The sequence below is a fragment of the Pomacea canaliculata genome, linkage group LG8, assembly GCF_003073045.1.
Source record: "Pomacea canaliculata isolate SZHN2017 linkage group LG8, ASM307304v1, whole genome shotgun sequence".
NCBI classification, from domain to species: Eukaryota; Metazoa; Mollusca; class Gastropoda; order Architaenioglossa; family Ampullariidae; genus Pomacea; species Pomacea canaliculata.
Genome location: NC_037597.1, coordinates 14,412,061 through 14,438,160, shown reverse-complemented (window position 1 = coordinate 14,438,160; position 26,100 = coordinate 14,412,061). Strand labels below are relative to the sequence as shown.

General features: G+C 36.6%; 1 protein-coding gene across 3 annotated transcripts in view; it reads right to left on the bottom strand.

The window, feature by feature from the left end:
* Positions 1 to 1,139: 1,139 nt before the first annotated feature.
* The window catches only part of LOC112570683 (1-phosphatidylinositol 4,5-bisphosphate phosphodiesterase beta-4-like), a 43,171-nt gene continuing 18,210 nt past the window's right edge, over positions 1,140 to 26,100 (bottom strand). For 2 of the 3 annotated variants that reach the window (XM_025249246.1, XM_025249248.1), the window contains 16 exons: positions 24,801 to 24,931; positions 24,020 to 24,194; positions 22,953 to 23,037; positions 19,659 to 19,731; positions 19,143 to 19,246; positions 16,050 to 16,152; positions 15,680 to 15,844; positions 14,577 to 14,676; positions 13,606 to 13,710; positions 13,255 to 13,467; positions 12,538 to 12,772; positions 11,640 to 11,712; positions 10,981 to 11,156; positions 10,517 to 10,618; positions 10,188 to 10,332; positions 1,140 to 9,109 (listed from right to left, as the gene is read on the bottom strand). In XM_025249246.1, coding sequence (XP_025105031.1) covers positions 9,041 to 9,109; positions 10,188 to 10,332; positions 10,517 to 10,618; positions 10,981 to 11,156; positions 11,640 to 11,712; positions 12,538 to 12,772; positions 13,255 to 13,467; positions 13,606 to 13,710; positions 14,577 to 14,676; positions 15,680 to 15,844; positions 16,050 to 16,152; positions 19,143 to 19,246; positions 19,659 to 19,731; positions 22,953 to 23,037; positions 24,020 to 24,194; positions 24,801 to 24,931 — 2,054 coding nt within the window. In that variant the 3' untranslated portion in view covers positions 1,140 to 9,040. Of the gene's footprint in view, positions 9,110 to 10,187; positions 10,333 to 10,516; positions 10,619 to 10,980; positions 11,157 to 11,639; positions 11,713 to 12,537; positions 12,773 to 13,254; positions 13,468 to 13,605; positions 13,711 to 14,576; positions 14,677 to 15,679; positions 15,845 to 16,049; positions 16,153 to 19,142; positions 19,247 to 19,658; positions 19,732 to 20,593; positions 20,679 to 22,952; positions 23,038 to 24,019; positions 24,195 to 24,800; positions 24,932 to 26,100 lie in introns of all 3 variants that reach the window. The other variant, XM_025249247.1, reaches the window with a different exon arrangement.

Sequence of the window (26,100 nt, the reverse complement as noted above, 5' to 3'; positions counted from 1 at the left end):
GGAGCAAGAACTCGATGTTGATGTCTGGAAGGAAACGTACAATACTTGTTAAAGAAAAAAAAATACTGATTTTGGATTGACACCTAGAAAATAAGTCCAAAGAACAGGTGAAAAACCGAAATAGTCAGGAAATGTAAACGTTGTTATGGGCATCATTGATCTGATCCGCCATGCAAAGGAAAATGCAGAAAGGTGTGCAACAGGGTGAAAATTAGGTATGTGATATATTGCTGTACGGTTGAACACACTTGAGTAGAGCTAAGTAGCTCCAACTGAGGGACCAAAAAAACATGTATTATTATTCAAGGCAACTATCTATCTGTCAAAGAAAAGGAATATCAGAAGATACACTACCCAGTAAAGCTCCATTTTTGGGAAATGTGTTCTTTTCTTGAATGATTATGTGCATGCAGGTATGAAGAGCAACATAAAGGTACCACCAGTGTAACATAAATTTTAAAACCAGTCTCTTGTTTTTTGAGTCTATATCATGATTGTTTGAAAGAGCTAGCACATTATTAAAATGGCATCAAAAACAAAATATTCATAATCTGTTGCATAGAGGAAATAATTTTTTTTTCTAGCTACACAATGCACAGGCATCAGGATTGTACACCAATGTTTTGGGGTCAGGCTTTAGCTAATGGGCTGAACTGAACTCGTATTAATTAGGCACATCATATGCGACCTCATGTTCAACCTTTTTCTTTGCATGCTGGTGATATTTTTAAGAATGCATCTCAAAAATGGAAAAGGGGTATTTATCCGGAAATAGCATATTGTGCTGAACTTTACCCATTTAAGAGACAAAAATTGCATTCTTGTAGACCTTTAGACATATCTTAAGATGTTATCAAGTTCATTTAAACATAAGGCTGAAAAGCATCGTTTACTTGTGAATGAGCCAGACTGACACTATTAAAGTTAAACACACATTTAAAAAATTTGATCTTACAATGTTTGTGTTAAGTACACAACTATTTTGTAGCAGTACAGGCACTTTGGATGGGTATATGCTCATTGATGTTTATCAAATGCAGAAATACTCTGTACACTGACCAGAAATTCTACCTTATCACAAATTTAAACATTTGCACAGGCATATGCATGCACACAAATACCAGAAACAAAGACCCAGATGTTTTTCATCAGTATATTTGTCTTATCCTTGCTCTGAACTGTTTAGTTAAAACTGCACCCCTGCTGTGGTGAGAGGGCTGGCTATGATGACCTACACATTCATACAGACAGCATGCTAACTGGGAGGTATACTGACAGAAATGACTTCTGAACAAGATAGTTTATCCTCACGCTGAAAAAGAAATGAATAACACAGATGAACATCATCATACACATAAACATTATGCACAAGACAAAATAGCAAAAAAGATGCGTTTAGATATTAAATATCAAAAAAATGTTTAAGCTAAAAATCTTTAAAAACGTTTTAAAAGTGTAGCATCAGCCATTTCCATTGATTGCTCTGGACAGTTTGATTAAGATGTGCTATTTAGATCTTCTGTTATTAACTATCTGCATTCTGACAGGAGCTCTATTAAGCCTGAGTATGGCAGATATGCAGCTTTGTACGACTTGCAGTAGAATATTTGCTACATTCTGCTGTTTGAAAAATTATCTTACAAGAAAAGCATTAGTTTAATTTTTATTGGTTATGCTCTCTTTCATGTCCCCATGCAGTCAATTCATTCACTCTATGGGGTCATTGGCATAAGATTGCACAAGATGGTCTTTACCTGCTAAAGACTAAGAGTTATAATGAGGATCAAATGGCAAAGTCTGTAATTATACTTAAAAAGCATTTATATCTGGTGAAATATCAAAGCTGTAGGAAAAGAATAGATCCTGTTGTGGCAATAGATGTGTATTTCATTTAACCACCTATAAAGATCAAACTAAATGGAGAAGAGATTGAGGAAGTTGACAGTTTCACCTATCTTGGGTCCAAAATGTCAAACACCAGGGACGCGGAGGTGGTGATCTGAGCCTGACTGGCAAAAGCCAGCCAGGCCTTCGCCTCACTCGGGAGCACAAGGAAGGCAAATAACATCAGTCAGAAGATCAAGCTGAGAATCTTCAAGTCAAATGTGATCAGCACCCTCCTTTACAGAGCAGAATCATGGAAGACGACCAAAACCATCAGTAACAGGCTTGACGTCTTCCAAATCAGATGCCTCAGGCGCATACTTAGCATCTTTTGGCCAAATACCATCACCACCAAAGAACTGAAACCAAGTCCATCACCATGCAGTTTCAACAAAGGCATTGGCGATGGATTGGACATGTGCTCCGCATGCAGACAGCAGACTTCTCTAGAGTCGCCCTAAGAAAACGAGGCCACCCAAAGGAAACTTGGAGAAGAACAGTGGAAAGGGAGATGAAAGGAAAGGGCTGGACATGGGGTCACCTGGAGCGGTTTTCAGCTCGGTGGAGGACTCTGGTTAGGGCCTTATGTGCAACCTGATGCACGAAGAGGAATAGACCTATAAAGAAGGCAAGAATTTCTGTAAAGTAGGAAATTTCTGAGGTGTGGAAATGTTCACATATTTCTGTCTTGAACTGTCCTGAAGTAGACATTATTTTAACCTGCTCTTTTAATAAAAAGGAAGTGTGGAGTATACATGCATATATACTTTACAGAAACCCATGAACAGATGTTTGGCTTAGTGTGGTGATTAAGTCTTTGAAAGAGCAATGTGTTGAATCATGGTGAATAGCAGACATACTTTGTTTCACTCAGGGTAGATGCAATTGGTTTTTTAATTTGGTGGGAGGGAAGAAGAAATGTGCACAAAATGGCTGTGCTTAGGTGATGTTTTATGCCAAAAGATTGGTGATTTTTGTAATAAATTCAACTTTCTTAAACAAAGAGTGTCAGAAACCAGGGACTGTCACCAAGTTTGCATGTAAGCTTTATGTGTCCCCTGTTATCAGGAAATGTGTGTGAAAAGGGGATCCCTATCAACTGCTTGAGTAACGCTCACTCAGAACTTCAATGAAAATGTTGTAACATGTAAACTGATCTAGGCTAACAGATTTTCATTTGTATAGTAAACACATGCAACAAACTGCAAAAAATGTAACCAGTTAAAAAAAAAAAAGAGGAATGCTAAAACAACTATTTAACTGCATCTGGACTTGCCAACATGCTTGTGCAAAAATTGAATGAAAAGATTTCATAATTTTTCCATTCTCTTCAACAGTAAACACAACAGAAGATTAGTCCCTTAATGTTGCATGCTTCTCATACTACAGACAAGGGAAATATAAATTCAAAGTAAATAGGACTGTTTTCAGCAACTGCAGTTGCCATGCAAATTCTGATAATAAGAAGCATTGATTGCAAATGGTTATCACTGACTAATAAGTTGGTAGTGTTAGGAAAAGTGGACAATGCAGAAAGAGTGTTTAAACATGAGGATAGTTCAAGGACACTAGCCTGTAGTATGGAAACTGCAAGAAAAAAGGAAAGAAAAGTAAAAAAACAACAAAACAAAACAAAACAAAACAAAAAAGCTGAGGTCACAAAAATCTTAAAAGTTTGTAAATAAATTAAATAATACCAACAAATAAATTTGCACATATTGGAAGAATTGGGGAGGTGGTGATGGGGTGGGGTCGGGGAGGTATAGTTGGGGCACACTAAGTGCAAAACCAGAGACTTTTTATTTGAATTGTGTCCAACCTTTTGCACAGAAAGCTATACTATTCCAATGTAGTCTCATAAAGACTGAGCAGCTTTTGTGTGTTTAAGAGAGGAAGTGCAACCTCTTGCTGTGCAATGTTTTTATCTTTCAGCAGGATAGAACATCACTTGTTTGTTGGGAGAACTTGCTATCAATACATACATAATCAACAGCATGTGCTTCCTAAATCACAAATGGATGCCCATCATATTGATGGTTATAATTTGTTTTACTGCCAGCAACTCTTCCAGTTGTCCTCACTTAACTGAGAACTGCCAAATAAAGGACGCACACTATAGCTTCTATGGCCTTTACTTTTTTTTTTTTTAACATTGATTGTACAGGAATAACACAAATTGTGTCTAACTCAGAATAAATTGCTAGTTTGTCCTTTTATCGTTGATTGATAATTTGAAGAAAATATCATTAAAATTACAGAGAGCTTCCCTTCACAACAAGTACACTGTAATAAGAAATATAAAAATACATGCCTGCTTGTGATTTAAATAGCAATAAAAGTAAAAGATTTTGAAAAAATTAGCTGTCTTTTATAAATGCCACTATTCTTGTAGTTTGCATTACTCTTCCAAGCGAAATGGTGCAGATGCTGACTGGAAAACCAAACAGTGCCACATGACTAGCCAAACCATGGAATGCTGCCTTCCAATATTAATCTAACTGCAGGTAGCTCACAGCACGCATTTAAGGGATCACCACAATGAGATAAACATGTAGAGATTCTGAAAGCCTTACACAGGAATAGATATTACATGAAAGTATTGCATGAAATAACTTAAAATGTACTGGTTATCAAATATCTTTTAGGCCTACAGCACAAAATAGCATCAGCTATGTCTCCTTAAATAGCAGTTTAGATATTCTTTGCTGAATTTGAATAATGAAGAGCTAAAGTTCAGCAGCCCTACAAATTATGTATGTGAGAATAAATAATTCTGACAATCACCTATTAGCATCCATGACTGTTAGCAAAGTTTAGAAAACTCTCTAGGAACATATCATCTGTCACTAAATGATACAACTGTGCAAAGACTAGTTGATGGGACATACCGTATTTTGCTGAACAGTGCATTGTGCGACAACAGTAATAGCTGAATGGCACAACAGTAATAGACAGTAATAAACGATAAATATCTGTTACTGAATGGCGCGATTGTGCAAAGACTGTAGTAAGCAGCACAAGCCTCATGCAGGCTGGACCTCCAATATTATGGCCAAGAGAAGTTTTAACCCCTCAAATTCATCAGAATCTCCACCCAGTTAAAAAAAATCTCTGAGGCACAGCTTTAGGAAATAAGCTGCTTTCCATAAAAACCTCTGCAAACCTTTTGACCTAATAGCTTCAAAACACATTCATTTAAATGTATTTCAAATTTACACATTGTTGGCTATTACACATTTATTAAGATCAGTAAGTACAAATGTCTACTGCATTATTTTGTATGATGATGAAATGTATCTGCCCTGTTTTCCATAATACCTGTAGGGTACTCATCAGGTTTGAAGTGTGCATGCAACTTTGGTTTAGGTTCTTGTGTTTGTGCATACTACAAAACGACCAGTCGGAAGAGATAAACCTGCACATCTGCCCTCACCTGTTTTGTTTTCCCAGGCTATCAACAATTACCAGGAAAAAAAGGTTATAGCATATAACCATCACCATGTTGAAATCTAGAAAGCAGGTTATCCACGTACGGCAAAAATAAAATGCAACCATCAACAGTAAATACTACTCTCTACTGTCCTGTGGGAAATTTAGACAGATATGTGCTAAAAGGGAACAAGAACGTATGCATTTGAAATCCCCCACCCCCAAAACAATCTTTTTTTCTCATGAAATAATTGATTATGCCCCTTTCATCTGAATCTCAATATGCTACCCATTCTTTTTCACTCAGATTCTCTGAATTCAGGCATTCACCATAATCCTGTAAAAATACATCACTGACACAAGTTTGGCTTTGAATAAACTTGGGAAATGCTTGAGAGCAACACACAGGCAAAAGAGAAAGAAAAAAATGTTTAAATCAATCAGAAGAGCCACATCTATGGCATACATCAAAGTGAGCATCACAGACCATAGCAAGTCCAAGGAAGCAAAATCATTCATGCTGGCTGCCTAATACACAGCACTTTCATAAAAGTTCTACCTTACGTTTAATTTAGTCTACCCAGAAAACATACTGCTAGCAGTGTAGACATACTTGCACATCATTAATGTAAGCATTTCTTTTATACATCCTTATCAAAGGTTTTACATAATGATCTTTGAAGTTAAGGCTCATATAACATCTGAAGTATTTATGCATGTTTAATTTGATTCAGTGGAGAATTACTGAAAACATGTCTTTACTTAACTGCATGGTTTGGATAAAAGAATACCAAACTAACAAAAATCAAAATAAGTATACATCCAGCAAAATGCAGCAACTGTCTTTTGAAATAAAAATATCAGCTTCAACAACATATTGCTTCAAAGTGAGCATAAACACATGGACACATCATTGATAAAGGCATGACTACAGCCAATTGTCAGTTGTCAACAATAATATTTTGGAGAGGAGGGAAAAGTTAATTGGGCAAAATCAACATTGACCTCTTTAAGTAAACATTAGAAGGTCAAGGTAATTCCCCAACCTTTTCTGGTTGTTTGGGAATGAGGAAAGACTACCCTTTTCTTAGGGCCATTTTTTTTTTTTGTGAGGGAAGTACCCATCTCCACTTTCTCACTGGCTTATCTCCCCCAATCCTTGATGGAGTCAGGTACCCATTCATGACAGCTGGGTTGACAGGGGAAGTTCACTGAATCAAATGGGTATATAACCAGCATGCCTTTGGATTCAAATGCCAGTGCTCTGCTCTAACCACTCGGTTATCTGCTTCCACAAAGATTATAGCTTAGGGGATGTAAAGCCTCCCTCAGTAAGTAGCTCTCGTCACTGCAGAATATGTTGAGAACGGTTCATAACAGAAACATGTTGAAAACATATGTTACTTAAAGAAAATGCAAAACATAAACAACTTTGTAGGAAAGGATATATAAAAACACAACCAAGGGGTGGAAAAATTTTATATAGACATAAGTATTTTTGTAAAGTATTTGGAGAGAATATTGTAACATCACAGACAGGTGTTACTCAAAATAAGAGGAGGTAAGATGACGAGAGGATGAAAGGGGAAACAAAACAATGGCTGGATGGGGGAAGGGGCTGTTTGTTTGCATTTCAAACAGTACGAAATGCAGACAAAGTGTTGTAAAGGCTGCCTGAAAATTGTCACGAACTATAACCCAATTACAATTGCAAATCAAATTTAGAAAATACTGGCAGTACATACAGGATTCAACTATGTGGCAAAGTCACTAAGAGACTTCTTGAACAAAAGCAATAATATACATGCACAATGTTTATGCATGCACATCCATGTGTGTGTGTGTAACTGTAGGTGAGAGACTGGCATGTGGATATTTAAGAGCATGAATTACAAGTCCAACATTACTAAACATGACTGTACTCCTTTTCAAATCTCAACAAATGTGGCATATTTTCAGCTCTCATCTAACTATCAGAGATTCATTCAGGAAGTTATCTGCTAAAGAGTATACGAGACAGAAAACTGGAAAGGAACCCTAATGTTCAAAAATGAAGTACACAGATGGGTGCTGCAAAAACTTATATAAAGATAAATGGTTTATAGTAATAAAAGAAGAAATATATCATGATACTGTAAAAATGACTTTCTCCAGAAAGTCACAATTCACACACTATAACACAGGAAAAAACTTGGATAAAGTTCCTTATGTTTGCAGCCAGCTTGGGTGTACGGAGAACCTGGTTTAGCCAAAGATCATAGCTAGACAATTGAGAGAAAAAGTGAATTTTTAATGGAGTAAAGACCAAATAAAAAAAAATGACCTTGGTCACATTTCAAGTAAAGACATTTTTTTACAGTAGACATGCTACAAATTGAAAGTTTCCAGAACAGTAGTAAATTATTAAATTAGACATGGTTTCTTGCATTATTATAGTTCAGTAATTGATTACACAGCAATATGAATCAAGTTCTATTTTTCTTAAAAAAGATATGACATAAAATAGATTTCTAGCAGACAATTCTCATTTCTGTATGCAATCAGTTCTTTGCAGAGCATGCTTAAATTCTCACTCACAAATCTGTGCAACAGCACACCTTAGTATGATTACAATATAAAACACAAATAGAAATAGTGCAATTAGCATCTCACTATTTCTGCAACATTAACCACATTTTAAGAAAGACTACATGTTTCAAGAAATGCTATCATGATTTCTCTAACCTTACAAACACACATGTTGGCAGTACAGTTTAAATGACTGAAAACACCGATCTGGAATATCCAAACTGGGAATGAGCTTTTAAAATTAGATTGTCTCAAAGCAATAATATTAAAATGATCTAATATTGATATCAATAGCAACAGTATAGCTCTGCAAGATCTCAAGAAAAGCTTTTGGAATATATTACAAAATTCATCACATATTACTGCCACATCTTGTCAAAGATATGCTGGAAAATTCTAACATATTAAACAGACATATATAGAGATGGTCTAATGTCCTATGTGATAAAATAAAGTTACAATATCATTATTTCTATAAACATGTGTTGACATGCTCTTATGTTTATTTAAAAAAACACCACTAAAAAAAGCTACCCCCTGTTTTCCTTTTTAAAATTTTTTTATCCCTTTGGTTTAGGACTGCATATTGGGTCTAAGAGAAACCTAGTAGTACTGCAATCTTCTCCTTACATATAGTCTTTCAAGTTCTTGCTGGTATATATAGCAGCTGTAATGATCAATCAGTTCATGCAAATTTCAGAGCCCCGTTTCAACAGAAATGAAAGGCCTGACACAGAAAAATATGGGATAAAATGACAGGTACAGCAATGGATGAAAATATAATTGTGGAGACAATGACTGCTGAACATGGCACCTTCCATACCAACCTATCCCCCAAGAAATATTGCTGCAAGCATCCCACACCATTGTGCACTGTTTAGCTACACTGTGATCACACTTCCCTCTCAATATAGTTAAACAGTAACGATGAACAGATCTTCAAAATATCAATATCAACAGTTTAAGAAGCACACCAAAATGTCTTCACAGTGCAAAAGCAATTAACTAATGAATAATGTAACAATACTGGTGTCTTCAATGTCATTATTAATAGTCTTTAATTTTAAAAAAAATAGGGTGGAGGAACTAAAATATATGAAGTTCTTGCACATCCCCGTAAAAATTGTGAAAAAATCATGCAATAGAAAAAAGCAACAAATCACACAACTGTTTCTGGTTTAGTCGCCAGTTTTGCTTCTTCATGAGCCATCTCTGCCATCTCCATCGCCTGAACAAACAATAATACTGTCAAACTTATGGTGAATGCCATGACAGAAGAAAGACAATCATGAGGATGACCATAACTATCTGCCATTGTATCAGCCACTAATGGCAAAGAAAGTGAGGGAAAAATTATTCTTCATTGTTTTTATAATTGCAAAAAATAATGACTCATTTAAACCCTTTATTCAAAATAAATGTCTAAGCCACCTGTGGAGAAAATGAAATTAATCTAACAAACAGTAAGTCCCAGTGACTTCAAATTACGCAAATCAACCATTTTGCTCGAGGAAGCTAGGTAGGTTGTTTATTTATTTTTTTGCTTAAATGAATGAAATAAATGGACAAAGCCAGACAAGGCCAAATGAATACAACAGTGAAATTTAATATTTGTAAACTATATTTATAATTAAATCTATATATTTAACTAACTGATATTTTACTTCACTTTGTTTCTGAAGTTGACAATAATAAGAAGCTAACCAGTTTATCATTAAATTTAACAAGCTAATTTCAAAGGAAAAGGCAAGTTAATAAATTTAGGCTTAAGTGGTAAAGCATCTATACATGTATGTGAGAATCAATAGATGTGAGAGTTTTACCAAGAGGAGGTTTGTTCTGTTACACAATAACATTCTTTTACTTTTGATAAAAAAAGGTCATTGGCATGACAATGTTACTCTTAAAAAAGAGCACTTCATGCTGTCTTTTCCTCTATATCTAGTATCCTCCACAAACCAGCTCTTTATCACTGTATTCTGCTTTAAATTTGTAAGGCATAATTCTGTGACCTACAATACAAGCATTTTGATGACCACTCTAAGCCTGAAATTGCTCATGTCTTTGCACATTATGTCACATCACACAAAAAAATGACTTGTCTTTCCCTTTAACATACAGAGTTTGAAAACAATGATTAAGTGGGACTGAGATTTCCACTGTCATTGAGCATAAGCATTTCCCTGCTGAACTGAAGTTTCCAATGTATATCTTTTTTTTCTCTCCTTTAACATCTATAGCCTGTCCTGTTTTTGTTCTCCAGATCTACCTTAAAAAAAAAAGAAAAGCTGTAATTGGTTACTCACCTTTTCATTATCTTTCATCAACTTCTCCATTTGTTCTGAGTGTGACTTCTTAAGACTTTCTGCCTGTCGCGAGTGTCGGACTGCATACCGCTTCCGTTCATCAATAAACTTCTTCATGTTATTTTCTTTCAGTTCACGGATTCGTCTGCAATTACAAGCACAAACATTATGGTTTTTAGTATTTCTACCACAAGCATCAAACTTTCAAGATATGCATGAAAAAGGCAGTCATCACACTCTACACATCCTCTATGGTACAAAATATATAAAAAATGTTCAGTTTCCTCTACAAGAAAGAACCAGGATACAAATAAAGCTAGCAGCCCTACCTGTCTCTCTCAGCTTTGTTCTTGATAGTTTTGTCATTCTGCACAGCCTTACTGGAGTCCATGGAGTGTTTCGCTTGTGCAGTTTTCAGCTCTTTGTTTTCCCTGAAACAACAAAAATATCACTGATGGTCTCCTGAATGTGAGTTTTTGCCATGTACTCTGTAACACATGCATGCCACACTTCTCATTAATAACTTAATTAAATCCAAGTATTAAGGACCCATGAAAATAAAATCACATCTTCATACTTTTTAAATGGTAAAATGTATCATTATAATGATCATACAACTTTCTGCAATAGCTTAATTTCTTGGGACAATGATCACTTCTTCATGATAAAAACGACAAATCAAAGTACTCTGTATTTCTAAAAAAGAGGAGATAACTTAAAAGTTTTTATAGTTTATTTTCCTTTAAATGTGATATTCTTCCACAGAGTCAACAGCTCATCTACAAATACTGACCTTTCCTGCCGAGCTTCTAGCTCTGTGAGTTGCAGCTGGTGAGCCTCTTCAATCAGTTTGACCAGCAGCTCATTCTGCTGTCGTACGTGTTCCTTCATCAGCTCATGCTCTTCTGTCACCTGACGTACAACAAGGTCTGACCACTCTCTTGTCTGGTCACACACCAGCTCCTTCACCTATGATTATGTACATGAATGAACACTAACATTTTTCTTCAAAAACAACATACAATGGATTTCCATGATAATATATTAAAAACACATTCAATGTTTAACATAACACATCCCAAAATTACTCAAAATATGATTAATTAAAATAATTAAAATTAAAATAATTCTATAATGTGAATACCCAAACTCAAATGTTATTAAGTAAAGAAGGGAGATTGTTAACAAGGACAAAAAGAAAGGTAAGGGGCATCCCAGCCTGCCTGTTGTGGGGACAGTGAGCTATAGGTGGTTCACCATGTCAAGGGCAGACCATGTAGTGTCCATCTATTCAGTGTTGCTAGGAATCACAGGTCTGGACAAGACTTCAAACAGTGATTTTCTGCTGTAAAGTGATACACTAGCCATCCATCTATGGAGCTTCCCCATCATGATAAATGGAATAGAGAGAAAAATGAGAAATTTGCTGAAGAACACCTGAAGGCTGCTCACCTTTGCCTTGTGGTCGGTAACTAGATTTAGAACAGCTCCTTCAGATTGCGATTTGAGGTCAGTGCTGCTGTCCCTAAGGCCAAAGAAAGAAGATGTTATGATCAAGGTTACTACAGTTCTATAAGTTCTATAAGTTGAAGCTTCAAATGACTAATGAAAAATAAATCAAGTTACAGAAGGTTTGAGTTAAGGAAGTTCATTGAAAAAAAATTTGTTCACTGTGGATGTTTAATTTTAACCAAATGTTCATTTATTGTCATTATTTTAAAGACACTCTGGCACCCTGTGGAGAAGAAATTGAGCTTATCGCACATGTGTTTCCTGTACAGAAAGGAGAATATGGGAGCACAGGGTCGATGGGGGAGGAGTGCATGATTTTTACACTTTCTCACATATTTTCAAATGGTTTCAGCATGCTTAAAATTATTTAAGTTGTAGAAGTTTTTGACTTTGTGATCTGACAGCCAAACAACAAAAAGTACTTTTCCCTGACTGACAACTAAAACAAAGTCACAAAAAAAAAATCTCCACAAAATTTGCATAGCTGAAATACAAATGTAGCAATGCATCTCTTACTCTCATACTTGGGAAGGTTAACAAGAGAATTATTGATCTTAAAAATTCATCCCCTAACCTTTTCAGGTCACTGGGGGATGAGGTGTTAGTAGAGACTTCAATTTTCTTGGGGTCAGCTTTACATGAGGGAGGTCTCCTCTCCCTTGCTGCCTTACCTTCTTCAACCCTTTTCTCAGGTACCCATTCCCACCAGTTGGGTCAACTGGGGTAAGTTTGCTGTGCTAATCAGGCACTGAACCAGTGCGCTTTCAGTTCGGATGCCAGCACTCTAACCATTCGGCATACGTTTTCCCATTTATATCACCTATTCTTTTTACCTCACCTGTTCTTTTTCAGCTTCTTCTCAACAGACTTCTCTGTAGCTGTCTTCTCCTTGTCGTGTGTTGCTACTAGTTTGTCTACAACTGTGCAGTGTGCTCGCTGCATCAAGCCACGCTCCTTCTGATGTCGTTTCTTCATGAGCTCCACATCCTTCTGCTGTTTGCGTAGCAACTTCAGGAACAGCTTTTCTTGGCATAGTTTATCCCGGGTCACTACCTCGAATTTGATGTCCTCTACTGCAACAGGGCCAATGTAAGAAACACATAATGTTTCACTTTCAAGATTTTTCATCATTATAATTGTCTGGGCTTTGATAGCACACATCCATAACATAACGAAAGATTGATTCCAATTACACACATGTAACTAACAAAAAAGTATGAGCTTTAGTGGAATCAAAGATAGAAGTCTACTTAGGGAAAAAACTATCTTCACACATTACCACTGGCCTAAAAGAAGTAAGATATTACTTCATCACAGAAAAATATGTGTAAATAGAGAATTTCGGACTTGTTCGTTTTGGTCATTTAAAACTACATTTTTGTCTCAAATCTTCCAAAAATCAACAATTCCTGAGGGTATTTAGCACATGGTAAAAAAAAAAAGAAAATGTCAGAAAAATAATAACATATTTCTGGATGATTTATTTACCAAAAATTTAACCGTGTAATATTACCCCCATTTTCCTCCCTGATTTCTTCCCCTATACCTCTCTCACCTTTCCTATCATCTTTCTTGGCACCACCGGAGCTGTTGGCAGGAAGCTGTTGACTTTGGGAGATCTGGCCATTGGATGCTTTCTCATGATGCTTGCGTATCACCGGCACATCAGAGATGTCCTTTTCATCAATACCCATGTCCTTCATCTGCTTCTCTCTTTTCTCTGCCATTGACAAAGCTTGGATCGGAGCAGACAGCGCATCCACAAACTCTGCACATATCAAGACCACAGCACTGTTATGATGAAAATGCACACAAAGGTTGATATTTCTTTTAATGTGACTAAGTTTTTAGGGCTCCCCCTCCCCCCCCCCAAAAAAAAAACCACCACAATACAAGGCAAATGTACCTCTGAACTCCTGCTTGACATATGTCTTAAGAATGATGCGGCAGAACAAGGTTGGCAGTGACAAGGGAAAGTTGCTTTCAGTCCTAAGCGATATATGTCGATAGCCTGCAACAGAAAGCATATGTCAAGTATACTGTATTGCACTGTTTTGCAATCACGTGGACAGAAAATGTACTGTGTGATGTACCTCATTGCACTATCATGTGCACAATTTGAAAAATGTAAATTAGCTGGTAGAGAATGTAGCACTCTAGTAGTGTATTAAGTATTTCTTTGTTTTGTAGAGAGTATGGGTCGAATGGCTCCCAGGACTGTCCCTTTCTCACGCTTACTGCATACAAAACAGCCGGCCTTGAACTGTCCACCCATGGCTACTGGCTACTGAACCCATTGTTATACCTGAAGTTATGAACTCGTCTGATCCACTTGGGAAGGCCATGACCAGACAGTGCGGGATAAGGGTGACCACTACCCTCACAAACGGAAAGGGGGTAGGAAAAGGTCGTGACCAAGAAGGGAAAAAAGGGGGTAGGATGGTTGCTGGAACATTTGATGGGGATAGGATAAGTAGTGTAGGTTTAAAGCTGAAAGGGTCTTTTTGATTTTGGAAGTGTGAGTGGAGAGATGGCAGGTCAGCTGCCGAGTGAAATCTACAGTTATGTGGCAATTCCATCTTTGTTGTGTTCTTGTCTGACTAGCCCACCCCTACGTAGCCATTGGGGACTGACGTGTTGGTTACAAGAACTGCAAAGAGGCTAACACTTATCCCAATGACATGTCAGGAAAAGGCCAGTTACTTTGTAAAATCACAGAAATTTAAATAAAGATTTTATTGTTCAGTGTTTTATATTAGAAATTGTATGTCTATAAATAAAATCATACAAGTGTATGCATGTGTGTGCACTCTCACACACACCTTACACACAGAGGGATACATGGAGTGCAGAACACTAAGGACAAAGGGAACTAACCTGCCTGCAGACCATCAAGAGGCAGAATGCGCTGCCCTATTAGCTTGCTTGTATCTTCATACACTGCTACCCTCAATACTGCCAACTCTGGCAATACAACCTTTCACACAGAAAGTTACCAGATACAACCAGTTGTATCCATACAAGCACCAACTCACTAATGCACAGGAATACATGCAGTAAGTCTTCATTTTTATACCTATAGAACTGTCACTCTCTCCTCTGGATGCACACGCAGGATAAAATTAGCAAGAATATAAAAAAAGGAATTTAAAACCATCCTGACACAGCATTATCTTACAAATTCAAACAAAGTTACGTATACCATATAGACATTAAAAAATATTTTTCTAAGTCAATTTGTCATAATGATCTTCACCAGCCATGTGCTCAACACTGATTGTGTTTTGTGTTTATTCCTTGAGGAACATAGCGGCGCAACAACACCTCACCACCACACCTGGCTTTAGGAAACCCCTTCAGTTGGGCCCATGTGGTCCCAACGTCCTTTGCCTCGCTCTCTACTGTTCTTTTTCAAGTCTGCTTTGGTCTCCAAACTATCCTCTTCCCCTGAGAGTTCTAGTCAAGTGTCTGCCTGCTGATAGTGTCAGCTGGTTTGCAAAGGGCATGTCCTATCCAGTCCCATTTGCACTTTTTGAAGTCTTGGCTAGTGGCATTCTGGTTGGTTCTTTTCCACAGGCTGTTGTTAGAGATCTTTTCAAGCCATCTTATTCCCAGAATATGCCATAGAAATTGGTTGGTAAAGGTCTGGAGCTTGTTGTTGATGGTGTTTGTCATGGTGTTTCAGTGTCTCTAAGCTAACAATGCTACCATGAGTCATCTTGATGCATGTCTTAATATCTCAAGAAATGGACATCCACAAAAATTATAATTTTCTATAAAAAGTAATGCAAGTCTATTCCAATAAAAATAAATTACTGAATATGGTGCACATACATTCTTCCCACTGTACTTGAAGGCTGATGACACAAACACTTCTGGCATTCCTTGCTCCAGTTACAATGTCAAAATAGACTAAAAACTTGTTAGTGTTTGCAAGGTTTATTTTACTGATCCTAAAGAACTGAATTCACAAGCCTTACCTTTCGAAAGACAAAAGGCTCCTCGTTGTAGACTGGATTCAGTCCATTATTAGGTACTACTCGCGTGCGGAATTCACGGCGAATAGTATCCGTTGGCAAACCATACATATCAACTTCCACATATGTGCCAATCTTCTTATCTGACAAAAACTGGCCTGATATCACCTGTAAATGATTTACAGCAAGGTCAGCAAGTGTGGTCAGGTGAGGTTTTTTGCTTTATTGTCAATATGGGCTATTTGCATCTAAAACTTACTATCACCGCTATTTCTCTTTTAAAAAAAAAGGAAAAGAAAAGAAAAAGGAGACCCGATGGTATCTGGGCAAATGTCTTCTGTCATCATATCTTATCTGAATCTTGTTCACAAACCTGGACTGAGCAGTATGCAGCAATTACACCATCCACAGGGCTTTCAGAAAAGGGATCAAAGGTGCGGTCCGGCCGCCGCATAAAATCTGGTTTCAGCAGATAGCTAGGATGGAAAACAAGTAGAGGTTATATGCATATATTGCCCTAAAACATTTAAAGACCATGCCAAATAGTTCACACTGGGAAAATATATCTACTCTGTAAATTATGGCAGCTCTCACACAGCTGTTACTGAAATGATCCCAAAGTACACGTTTAGCACTTTTAATCAAGGTGTGGCACCAAATTCTGCTTGAACACTAGAAAGTGGTGTTACATCACTCTAGTGTACATGCTGTTTGTTGTTGTTATCAGGCGCATGATGGTCAGATAATCTTTACTTTTCAATGTCCAGAATGTAAATAATCAGTAATAGTTTTAGTGACAAAAGAGTCTTTTTATAGCCATAAAGCTATTAAACTTAATGTATAAAATATGTCATATTCTTTGAGAAACCAAAGCATCACAATGAGCAACGAGGTTATGAAAAAAACTTTGATTCACTATAGTCAAATGATGTGAAAAAAGTTATATCTGACTGGATGCTAGAACAAAACTTTAACAGAATTTCTTCAGGTGTAAACAGATATTGTACTTCTTGAGTCATTTTATTGTCAATGTTGTACCTACAGCTTCATTTGAGTCAACATCATTAACTGATGTGTGCTGCCTGTGTAGTGAAATAGGTGCAATAATACGAGGGATATTCTATTTCTGCCTAGACTTCAATATTTCATGCGCTTTCAGTGAGTGCAGACCATGTGGACTCGACAGAGTGATTCTTTAGGTTGTTTCTACATCTTTTCATAATTTTTTCCTCTCCTAGCTTTCTCAGGATGGAGAGGAGAAGATAGTTGATGCACCCTCCACTGAGTGATCCACTAGTGCCATCAGCATGTTGCATCACTTTTGGTATGATGTTTGGGCTGTTGACAGTTTGCAGGAGTTGAAAAAAACTTATGGCGATTATGCTCCATCTAAAATGACTGTCACAGACTTTTCGGTTTCGGTGATTAGGCAGTGCTCATTACAGCTGTGATGACAAACATCGCGAACCAAGGCCTAGGACATCACAAGATCCAGACAATGTCAACAAAGTTCATGAATTTCAGAAGTTTTTTGCTGCTATTGTCAGAGGTTACTGCAAAACCCTCAAAAGTCAGTGGCTCCATCATGACAACGCTCCTGCCCACACAGCCAATATCACATTGGAGTTTCTTGCACAATCAGGTGTAAAGGTTTTGAAACCTCCCTACTCACCAGACCTTGCCCGGTGTGATTTTTGGTTGTTCCTGAAGCTGAAAGAACCCCTGCATGGAATAAACTTTGAAGCCTGAGAGGAACTCATTGCTTGAGTGAGGGAACAGCTAAAATTGATGCCAAATTGGCATTTATGAAGTGTTTTCAAAAATGGATACCTAGGGCAAAAAAATGTGTTGCAATTGGCAGCGACTATGTTGAAAAAGTTTTTAAAGAGTTGAAGAATAAGAGAAAAATGTAAAAAAATTCTGGTTCATTTTATTGCCAAGTCAGGGTGGAAGTGGAACATCTCTTGTATACCTGTGATCAAGTAATAATAATAATGGATAATGGTTTTGTTTCATAAAGCACATGATATATGTAAAGTGACTGCTCCCAATTCTAATATTCAAAATAACCAAGTAAGATAAGACAGTAACAGTGGGAAAAAACTACAACAAGAGGTAAACAAAACAGCTCTACTTGGAAGTGAAAAAAGGGTCAGCAGACAGAAAGAATAAATATCAATACTGATGTAATTTTAAGACACCAGAGTCAACTGACAGTAAAAGGAAGACACAGACACAGCAGCAACTGGAAAATAGGTAGGTAAGCATTTCTTTTTAAAAAGTCCAGCTTTAAAGTGAATTTTGAGCACTGCTGCTGTTTAAATATGTGTCTGTGCTTTGGATGTCCTTTTGTTAATTGGCTAAAGATATGGAAATTCTATCTCAATTAATGTTGAATGTGTATACTGCCTTAACCAGGGATCTTACATTTTAGATTTTTGATTTGCTCTAGTTTAGTTCTGCAGTTTTTCCCTCTTGTGTGTATAACCATGTATATACAACCGACAACCTATAGACCATAGTGCTATTCTTTCTGCTACCATTGATGCTCTGATGGATCATAATGATCGTTGTTGTTGTATCACAAGTTAATTTTATTTTTCACATTCCACACTCCAGTCTATTAAGATGATAATATGAAGATCTTTATGCTGATTGTTGTTGTTCACTGAAATGGGCTCAGGCCTATTTAACAGATCAAGTAGACGCTCTCTCTTGTAGGTGTCACAGACATGGAAAAAAAAAATGATGTCAACATTCGCGTTTGCCAAAAAGCGCGCTCTTAATTTTCCCTCAACAATGCAATGCAGAAAGTTTAACCTGCACAATTTGGTCATGTGGCCATCACCTGGATATAATTTATCTTGGGCTTTACTCAGAAACCTGTTTATTCTTCTACAACAAATTTCTTACTATGCCAAACACTCTAGCGCAAACTACTGATTAAGACTGAGTTTTGGGCAGTATACTACAACTCTCATCTTCTCAGTAACACATAAAATGTACACATTCATTGGGAAATAATTTAAACTTAGGTTTTTTGCATCCAGTAATACCACAGTTATGTTCTCTTTGCCTGTGCTTTTGACAGAGGTTTTCTGTTACAATACTCTTCGCTGTATAAAGTATAGTGTAAAGCACAGGCAACTAGTTGCACATTAAACTGATGTCAGCCACTCTACTTTAATTACAGCAGCTTCTGAACAGGTGATACAAGGCATATTTCTTAAATTATTAAAATTGAGTTTAAGCATTAGTGCTCTGAATTGCTTTTGCATTTAGTATGGTCTTTAAGATGATGTCTGTATCTTCTGCAAACATAGTTACCTGTATTGGCTACACCATGCCACAAAAGCTATGAAACTGATGTGATAATAAATCAAACAAAAGAGACAGAGATAAGGATGAGTGTAAAAATATGCAGAGGGGGAGGAAGTTTGAAGTGAAGAGATCAGCGTACACTTACCCACAGTTACTATTATATTCAAACTTGCCCTGGTTTAGTTGCATGGCCAGATCAGGTGTCTGGAAGTTAAGTGCTACCATTTGGCAGCCTGCATTCCAGAAAATCTGCACACATATAAACAGTACGTACAATATTAGGTGACCAGTGAGAATGCTCTGCTGCTGATGTTCAATTTAAACCTAAAGACCACAACAGTTGTTACTGAATGTGTTATCATTGGTTGGTTTGGGATGGCGTGGAGGGCTGAGTGTGGGTGCAGCCTATGTCGTTTGTCTAAGATGCAAAACAGCCAAGGACCAGACTTGCATTCATTCACTCACTTATTCATTCCCTCACCAACTCTCTCTCACACACTCATACATTTGGACAAATGTTGAGATTGCTATGCACTTGATCATATGCAAACAGGCTGACTGAGATAAAAATTGACTCAAAACTTAAAAACCAGTTCATGTAAATGTCATCCAACAGATTAACAATTCGTCACCCAATGATGTGAATGACACAGCCACTGACCTGAGGAAGAAAGTTGCTGGAGTCCACTCGCCCACCTTTGGGGTAAATTCTGCTGTTTTGCCTCTTGTTGTAGCTAACTGCAGTTAAGGACTAAATACAGTCAAAATTCTCCCTAACTCGAATTTTAAGCATCAACTGGTTGGTTTCCCATTAATGCAATGCATATTCAACTTCCATAGCACGAATTGGCCTAGCCAAAAACTTCCACGTCTCCAATAATTTTAAGCCAGTCAACATGTTGAAACCATTTGAAAATAGAGTTGTTTTTTTTATTGGTCCCTTGAAGCTTTGACCTATAGAAGTTCAACTGTAGTGCATTTTAAGACAGTGTCTTTGTCTACCATGGTAAATGTGTATTGACCAATAGCTCCTACCTGTAGAATTAGCTCCCCAATAAATCTTGAGTAAAGCATAACAATGGCATAATACACATGACCAATGAAAGCAAAAACAACCCCTTGTTATGATATGGATTTTAAAAGCATTATTTGAACATTTTAATAAAGGAGCTTCAATTTATAGTTGTTTGAATAAAAGCAGACTGCTTGATCTTTCGACTATGGATCCTCTCACTTACTTTGGATTTTGCTGGGTTTTAACAAGTCTCGATGGCACTCATACTTCATTTCAAATAGATCAAAATAAATCATTGTCCATATTTGCCCTCTATAACCCTCACACACCCAGTCTCTTTTTTGATGATTCTCCCCCTTTTTTTAAAAATAAAGTTTTCTCACATCTTAGCCAAATTGTTTAGTGCTAAAGACAAAGACAGCATAGCATTACTGTACAAAATCATACAAGAATATACAATAGCAACAGAGAGAAATGAGTGGAACACAACACAGAAGACACTGAGCAAAAAATGGCCAATGAAAACATGCCAACACATTAGAATAAAAGCATAGGCCATGGATCGTGCAGTACAAGGATACTCCACAAACTCCATACAACTATGTTTGATGAGACTGTAGGCGGCAGTTTCACTGAAGGAGGACATGCAGTAATACAGTCGGCTAGCTAGCGGGAACAGAAAACATGCAGTCAACAACACATGCAACATCAAATCAAAGCTTTTAGTAAATGATGTGCACCATAAACAGCATCACTACTCCTTTTGTTTCCAATCTCTCAGATCAATAAATTAATAAACTTCAGCACACCCTAACTTTTCCTCTGGCTTTCTTTAACTGAACTTAACATTCTTTCAATAAATTAAATCTATTCAATCGCTCAAGAACTGAAGAGGCAAAAAGGTGAAAAGCAGGTTTGCGGAGTACAAAGACTAATAACAATAACTATGTTCCTTGGATTAGGGGAAATAAGGCAATGTGCAATGCACCATGAAAACACAAGAATTAGTTACAGCGATATTTGTGTGTAAAAAAGTGGACAGTGTTAGAGCACTGGCATCCGAACTCAGGAGGTGCACAAATTTCACTCATGTAGTGCAGCAAACTTCTTTCTAGTCAACCCTGTTGACAGGAATATGTACTTGGCTTCAAAGGGAATTAGGGGAGGGAAAGCAGCCAGAGAGAGAAGAGATAAACACTATCCTCACAAAAAATGGGCCTCACAAAAAGTAGGGTCTTTAACACTATTCCCTAACGATGCTTAAAAAAGGGTTAGAGAATGTTTTTACCTCTTTATCTTATTACTGAAAGCCATTACAGAACATATAAGCATCTTGCAATTTCTTATACCATTTTCACTGACCAGACAACAACCATGATGCATATACAAAACTAGACATAGTCACCAAATCAGGTGAACTCTAGACTGCACATCTGATGTGTCAAACAGTATTAAGTATAGAATGTGTGCCAAAGACATCACACTATGAAAAGCCACGACAAACATATAATATATAACATATATATAATATTTTCAAAATTACAAAGCATATTTTTAGACAACAAATTAATAAGGTCATAATAATCATGGATGGGTAGACTTGATGTTTGAAGCTCTATCTAAAACATCAGGTCTATCCTGCCATGATCATTATGACATCAGTTACAGTCTTTTCAGAAATGTTTCTCTCTAATAATCAAGAAAAGCACAAGGAGCGACAAAAATATACAATTACTCAATTAACTGTCAAACAAGAACTGCAGCAACGATACTAAAAATTGAGTTAAGACATTTCTATCCATTGGAGATTAGTCTGAATTAAAAGTTCATAAAACACCCATACATAATGAGGATGTGTTTGCATGCACACATGAACGCTAGGGCAAGATGTTTCTTTTATAGCTTTGCTCCTGAAAATTGCTAGAAGCAGGGTTAGAGCCTTCAACCTTTCAGGAATGTAATTTGATCCCTCAAAGTCACCAAGCCATTCCCCTGTTAATACCAAAGCCTGCATTAATGGGACTGATAATAAAACTGGTGTGAAACGACAAGCCTATCTGGCAAGGGAATTTATACAGTTCACTATATGGCATTTATTTGGTCTTAATGACGTCAAAGGCAGCAATGTCAATAACTAGGTGAAATGGTAGTGCACTCAAAAACAAAAAATGATCATGCAGCAGTGAGAAAGATGCTTCTAATAAATCAACAGCCAACTTTGTTTTACTTGTTTCTAACAATATTTTCAGAAGTGATGCCAGTTTCAGTCAACACACTATTGGAAAGCAGAAAAGCCAATGATTTTGCAAAAGAACAGATGAAAGGGTAGTGAAACAGACACTCTCTCTCATTTGGTACATCAACCCATGCTCACCACTGCTGGCATATGTACAAATGTACATCAACCCATGCTCACAACTGTTGGCATAGCTACAAACATACATCAAAGCCTAAGAAATGCTTGTTCATGTACATTCTCTCTCACCTCTCTCTCACACATACACACACAATGTGCATATGTGCACAGTTCACACAAGCACATGCATCCGAATGTTAATATTTGTACGTAAAATGGACATGTGCACATGTATACCTAAATGTGCACATCTTTGTAAACATTAACACACATACGCACATGCTTGTCACTCTCAATATCTAACACACACACACATATGCATCAAATATGTACACACAAATAATATGTACACACATGCATCAAATAGACATGTATTCATGTGTGCATATGTATACATAGATGCACTGCACAAAAACATGCATGCACAGCTGCACACGTCATGTACACAGAGGTAGACAAACTTGTGCACACATACACAGACACACACATGCATGTACACACAAACAATTGTCAAAGAAATGTTAGTCTTGGAACAGAAAGCAGCATGGGAGAAAGAGCAATATGCAACATGAGAGGAAGGATACTTAACAAATTCTATAGCCTGGGTTTTGAGGTAACCCAAGCCTGTGTTTTCGTTGAACGAAGACATGTGGTACTGTATGTTGCGCTCTGCAAACAGAGGTTACTTCCCATGGTTACCGAGGCCTCACACAATCCCTTTCTGTGGCCTTACAAACCAACCTTAGTACATTCTTGGTATTGGTTTACAACTGACAGATTATTTATATCTTTTTTCCAAAACACTCTTGAGTATTACTAAATCCTATCAGTGTTAGAGTGACAAGTGAAATTTAAGTAAATTTAAGGACACAAACATGCACATTCTGCAATGCAAAGTGATATGCGAAGTGTTTATAAAAGTAATTTACAAAATGAATCCATACATCAAAAGCCCTTTAATGTTTAGATATGTCCAATGAACCTTACATCATCTCAGATTTACACCATGTATTAAAATCTTCTTTCAACAAAGAAGCTTAAAAAAAAAAAATTAGGGACGTTGGAGCTGTTTTCAAGCTTTATTTAAAATGTTACTGACAAGCAGGCCAAAGGAATATCATTATTGCTTGTGAAGTCCATGAAGGAAACAAGTGCAAGAAGTTTACAGATCAAAATTCAATAACAGAGACTAAAAACTGCCAGCATTGATGAAAAAAATGTATGAATATGGTCTGTAAATAAAAAAAAATATGCTCTGTAAATAAATTTTTTAAAATACAGTCTGTATTTACAGACTTTTGTAAACAAAAGAAAGAAACCAAAAGAGAATACTTCAAAAGCTGAATCACCTGAATTTCTATTAACAAAAATATGAAATGATTAAAAATGGTTTACAGAACAGAACTAAAATGAAAGAGCCCTTCAATATTGAAATCAGCTGCACGTACATAATACTCAATGTATATCATTATGGTACATGTCTGCTACTGTCTTTCAAAGAATACAATTTCTGCACAAAATAGATTCATTTTTCCTGCATCTAGCCTGTCAATGGATATTTTAACCAAAACAAAATGATTAAATGTTAAAACAAGACTTGCAAAAAATCTGAATTAAGTCATGCACCAAAATAATAAGGATGAATACATGCCTTCTGCCACATCAAAGCCTTGGAACTTGACTGGCTGGGCATAGTTGATCATGGCTGACAGGTAAGGATGGATGTTAGTAGTAGCACCCGTGTAGTGGTATGAAGAGTACAACATCATTTCTTCATCTGCTGTCAGACTTCCCTCAGGGACATCTTCCTTCAGCATATCCTCCATCTGAGGGTGTTCAAAAATCAAAGGTATATTCATCATGAGCAGAATCCAACGTTCAACCATCTCAAAACATATGTGACCCAGCACCACGAAATGTGTCTTAAGTTGCACAGAGCTGTTTTGTAGTAGAGGCTCAGAAAGGTGATTAGAGTCAACTTTGTCCCATGACACACTTCAAACTTTTATAACTCCCTCAATTTTGGGACTAGAAGAACATGTTTAGTATCAAAACCTGTACATTTTAAAAATATACAATCTGAAAATCTCAAATTTCCAACTTAAGACTCATTCTGTGGTGGCGGGTCACATATCTACTTGAAAGGGCCACAGACTTCCTGATAATCATTCATGCATTTATAATTTTAAAAATCTTAAATCCATAGAATTACATAATTTATTTTTGCACATGAGTCATGTAACTGAAAAGAATGACAAACAAAAAAAAAAATGCTGGTGAAGTGGGGCAGATATCCCATGTTGGCAGCTGTAAGCATCTTCCTCTTTACCTTTCCCCATCATACCACACAATGTTCAATGGTAGAATGGCAGCCTGTCACCCGACACAGACTTTCACAGAAATTGCTGTCACACAGCAACACTGAAGGTTACCTTCTTATTTGAGATCTTAATGCTTGTTTTCTTGACCTCTGCATCAGCATCAATGATGATTGCATCTGTTTTGCCAATGACAAGTTCTGGGTGGGCTTCTGTATCTACATTTGCACCTGTTGGGTCAAGGTCTGAAAGTAAAAGAGTTCAATGAACAAATAAAACTTTCTTTTTTTTCCCTCTTCATTTTCACCATAATATCAATATTATGTATCATAAAACCTTGTGACATCAGCTGACTGGAAGCATTATTAAAGTAATATTATACTGTAAAAAAAAAGCATAAAAGTGGTTGACTAACAAATGTGCATTTATCATAAGATGTAAAACTGATTTTTTTTAATCTACTATTAATTTTTCTTTTTTTTCTGGATTGTTGTCTGTTTGGACATTCATGAGAATTTCTGTTCAACATAAAATGTCATGAATACCACTATCAACATCATACATTTCAACAAAGAAGAAAAAATGGGCATGTATTTAATGTAACTATTCCTGTTTTTTGACTGTCAGTGATTTAAAAGGTAATATGTAAAATTAATCAAGACAACCTTAACAACTACCAAGAAAAAAAAAGCAAAGCTGACTTTTGTGGACAGTGTTATAAGACGCAAAACATTTTTGGAAGAAATCTGAGACAATGATAGGGGAATATCAGCAACACAAAAGGAAAATTCTGCATTATACACATACTACAGAAAGACTGGCTTGAACATGCACTTCAACAAGGATCTCCTCTAATGATGAACCCTGATAAAAAAAATAAGATGCTGGAACTAAACAAAAAGCTGTAAGCACATCTAAATATTTCTATCATAGCATTTTAAAATGATTTTTTGGGGGATCTGCGTGAAGAAAGTGTAATAATTTATATATATATCAAAATGACTCCAAAAGGTAACATTAAGCATAATCATATATTTCCACTAGGTTAGTGCTTGCCTCACTCATATGAACAAGCACAAAAGCATGTTTTAACTTCTGATTCTTAACATTACATTCAATTTCATCAAGAAAAAATCACATTGCAACTTAATAGCAGTTTTACAGACTTCAGAAATTATTGCTCTAAACAAGCATAAATACAATCTTATAGTCTAAAAAAACAAAGATAAATAAAGATCTGACATTATGTTCTTTTCTCCTCTAAAGTTCAACCAGGGCTACCTAAATACAAGGCCATCTGTTGTGACTACCATGTGTCTCTCTCAATACAAAAAAAGTGTATCAACAGCTTGTTTCCAAAACTGGTCAGAAAAGCACATGAAAATCTAATAATACTGCAAACAAAAATCAATAA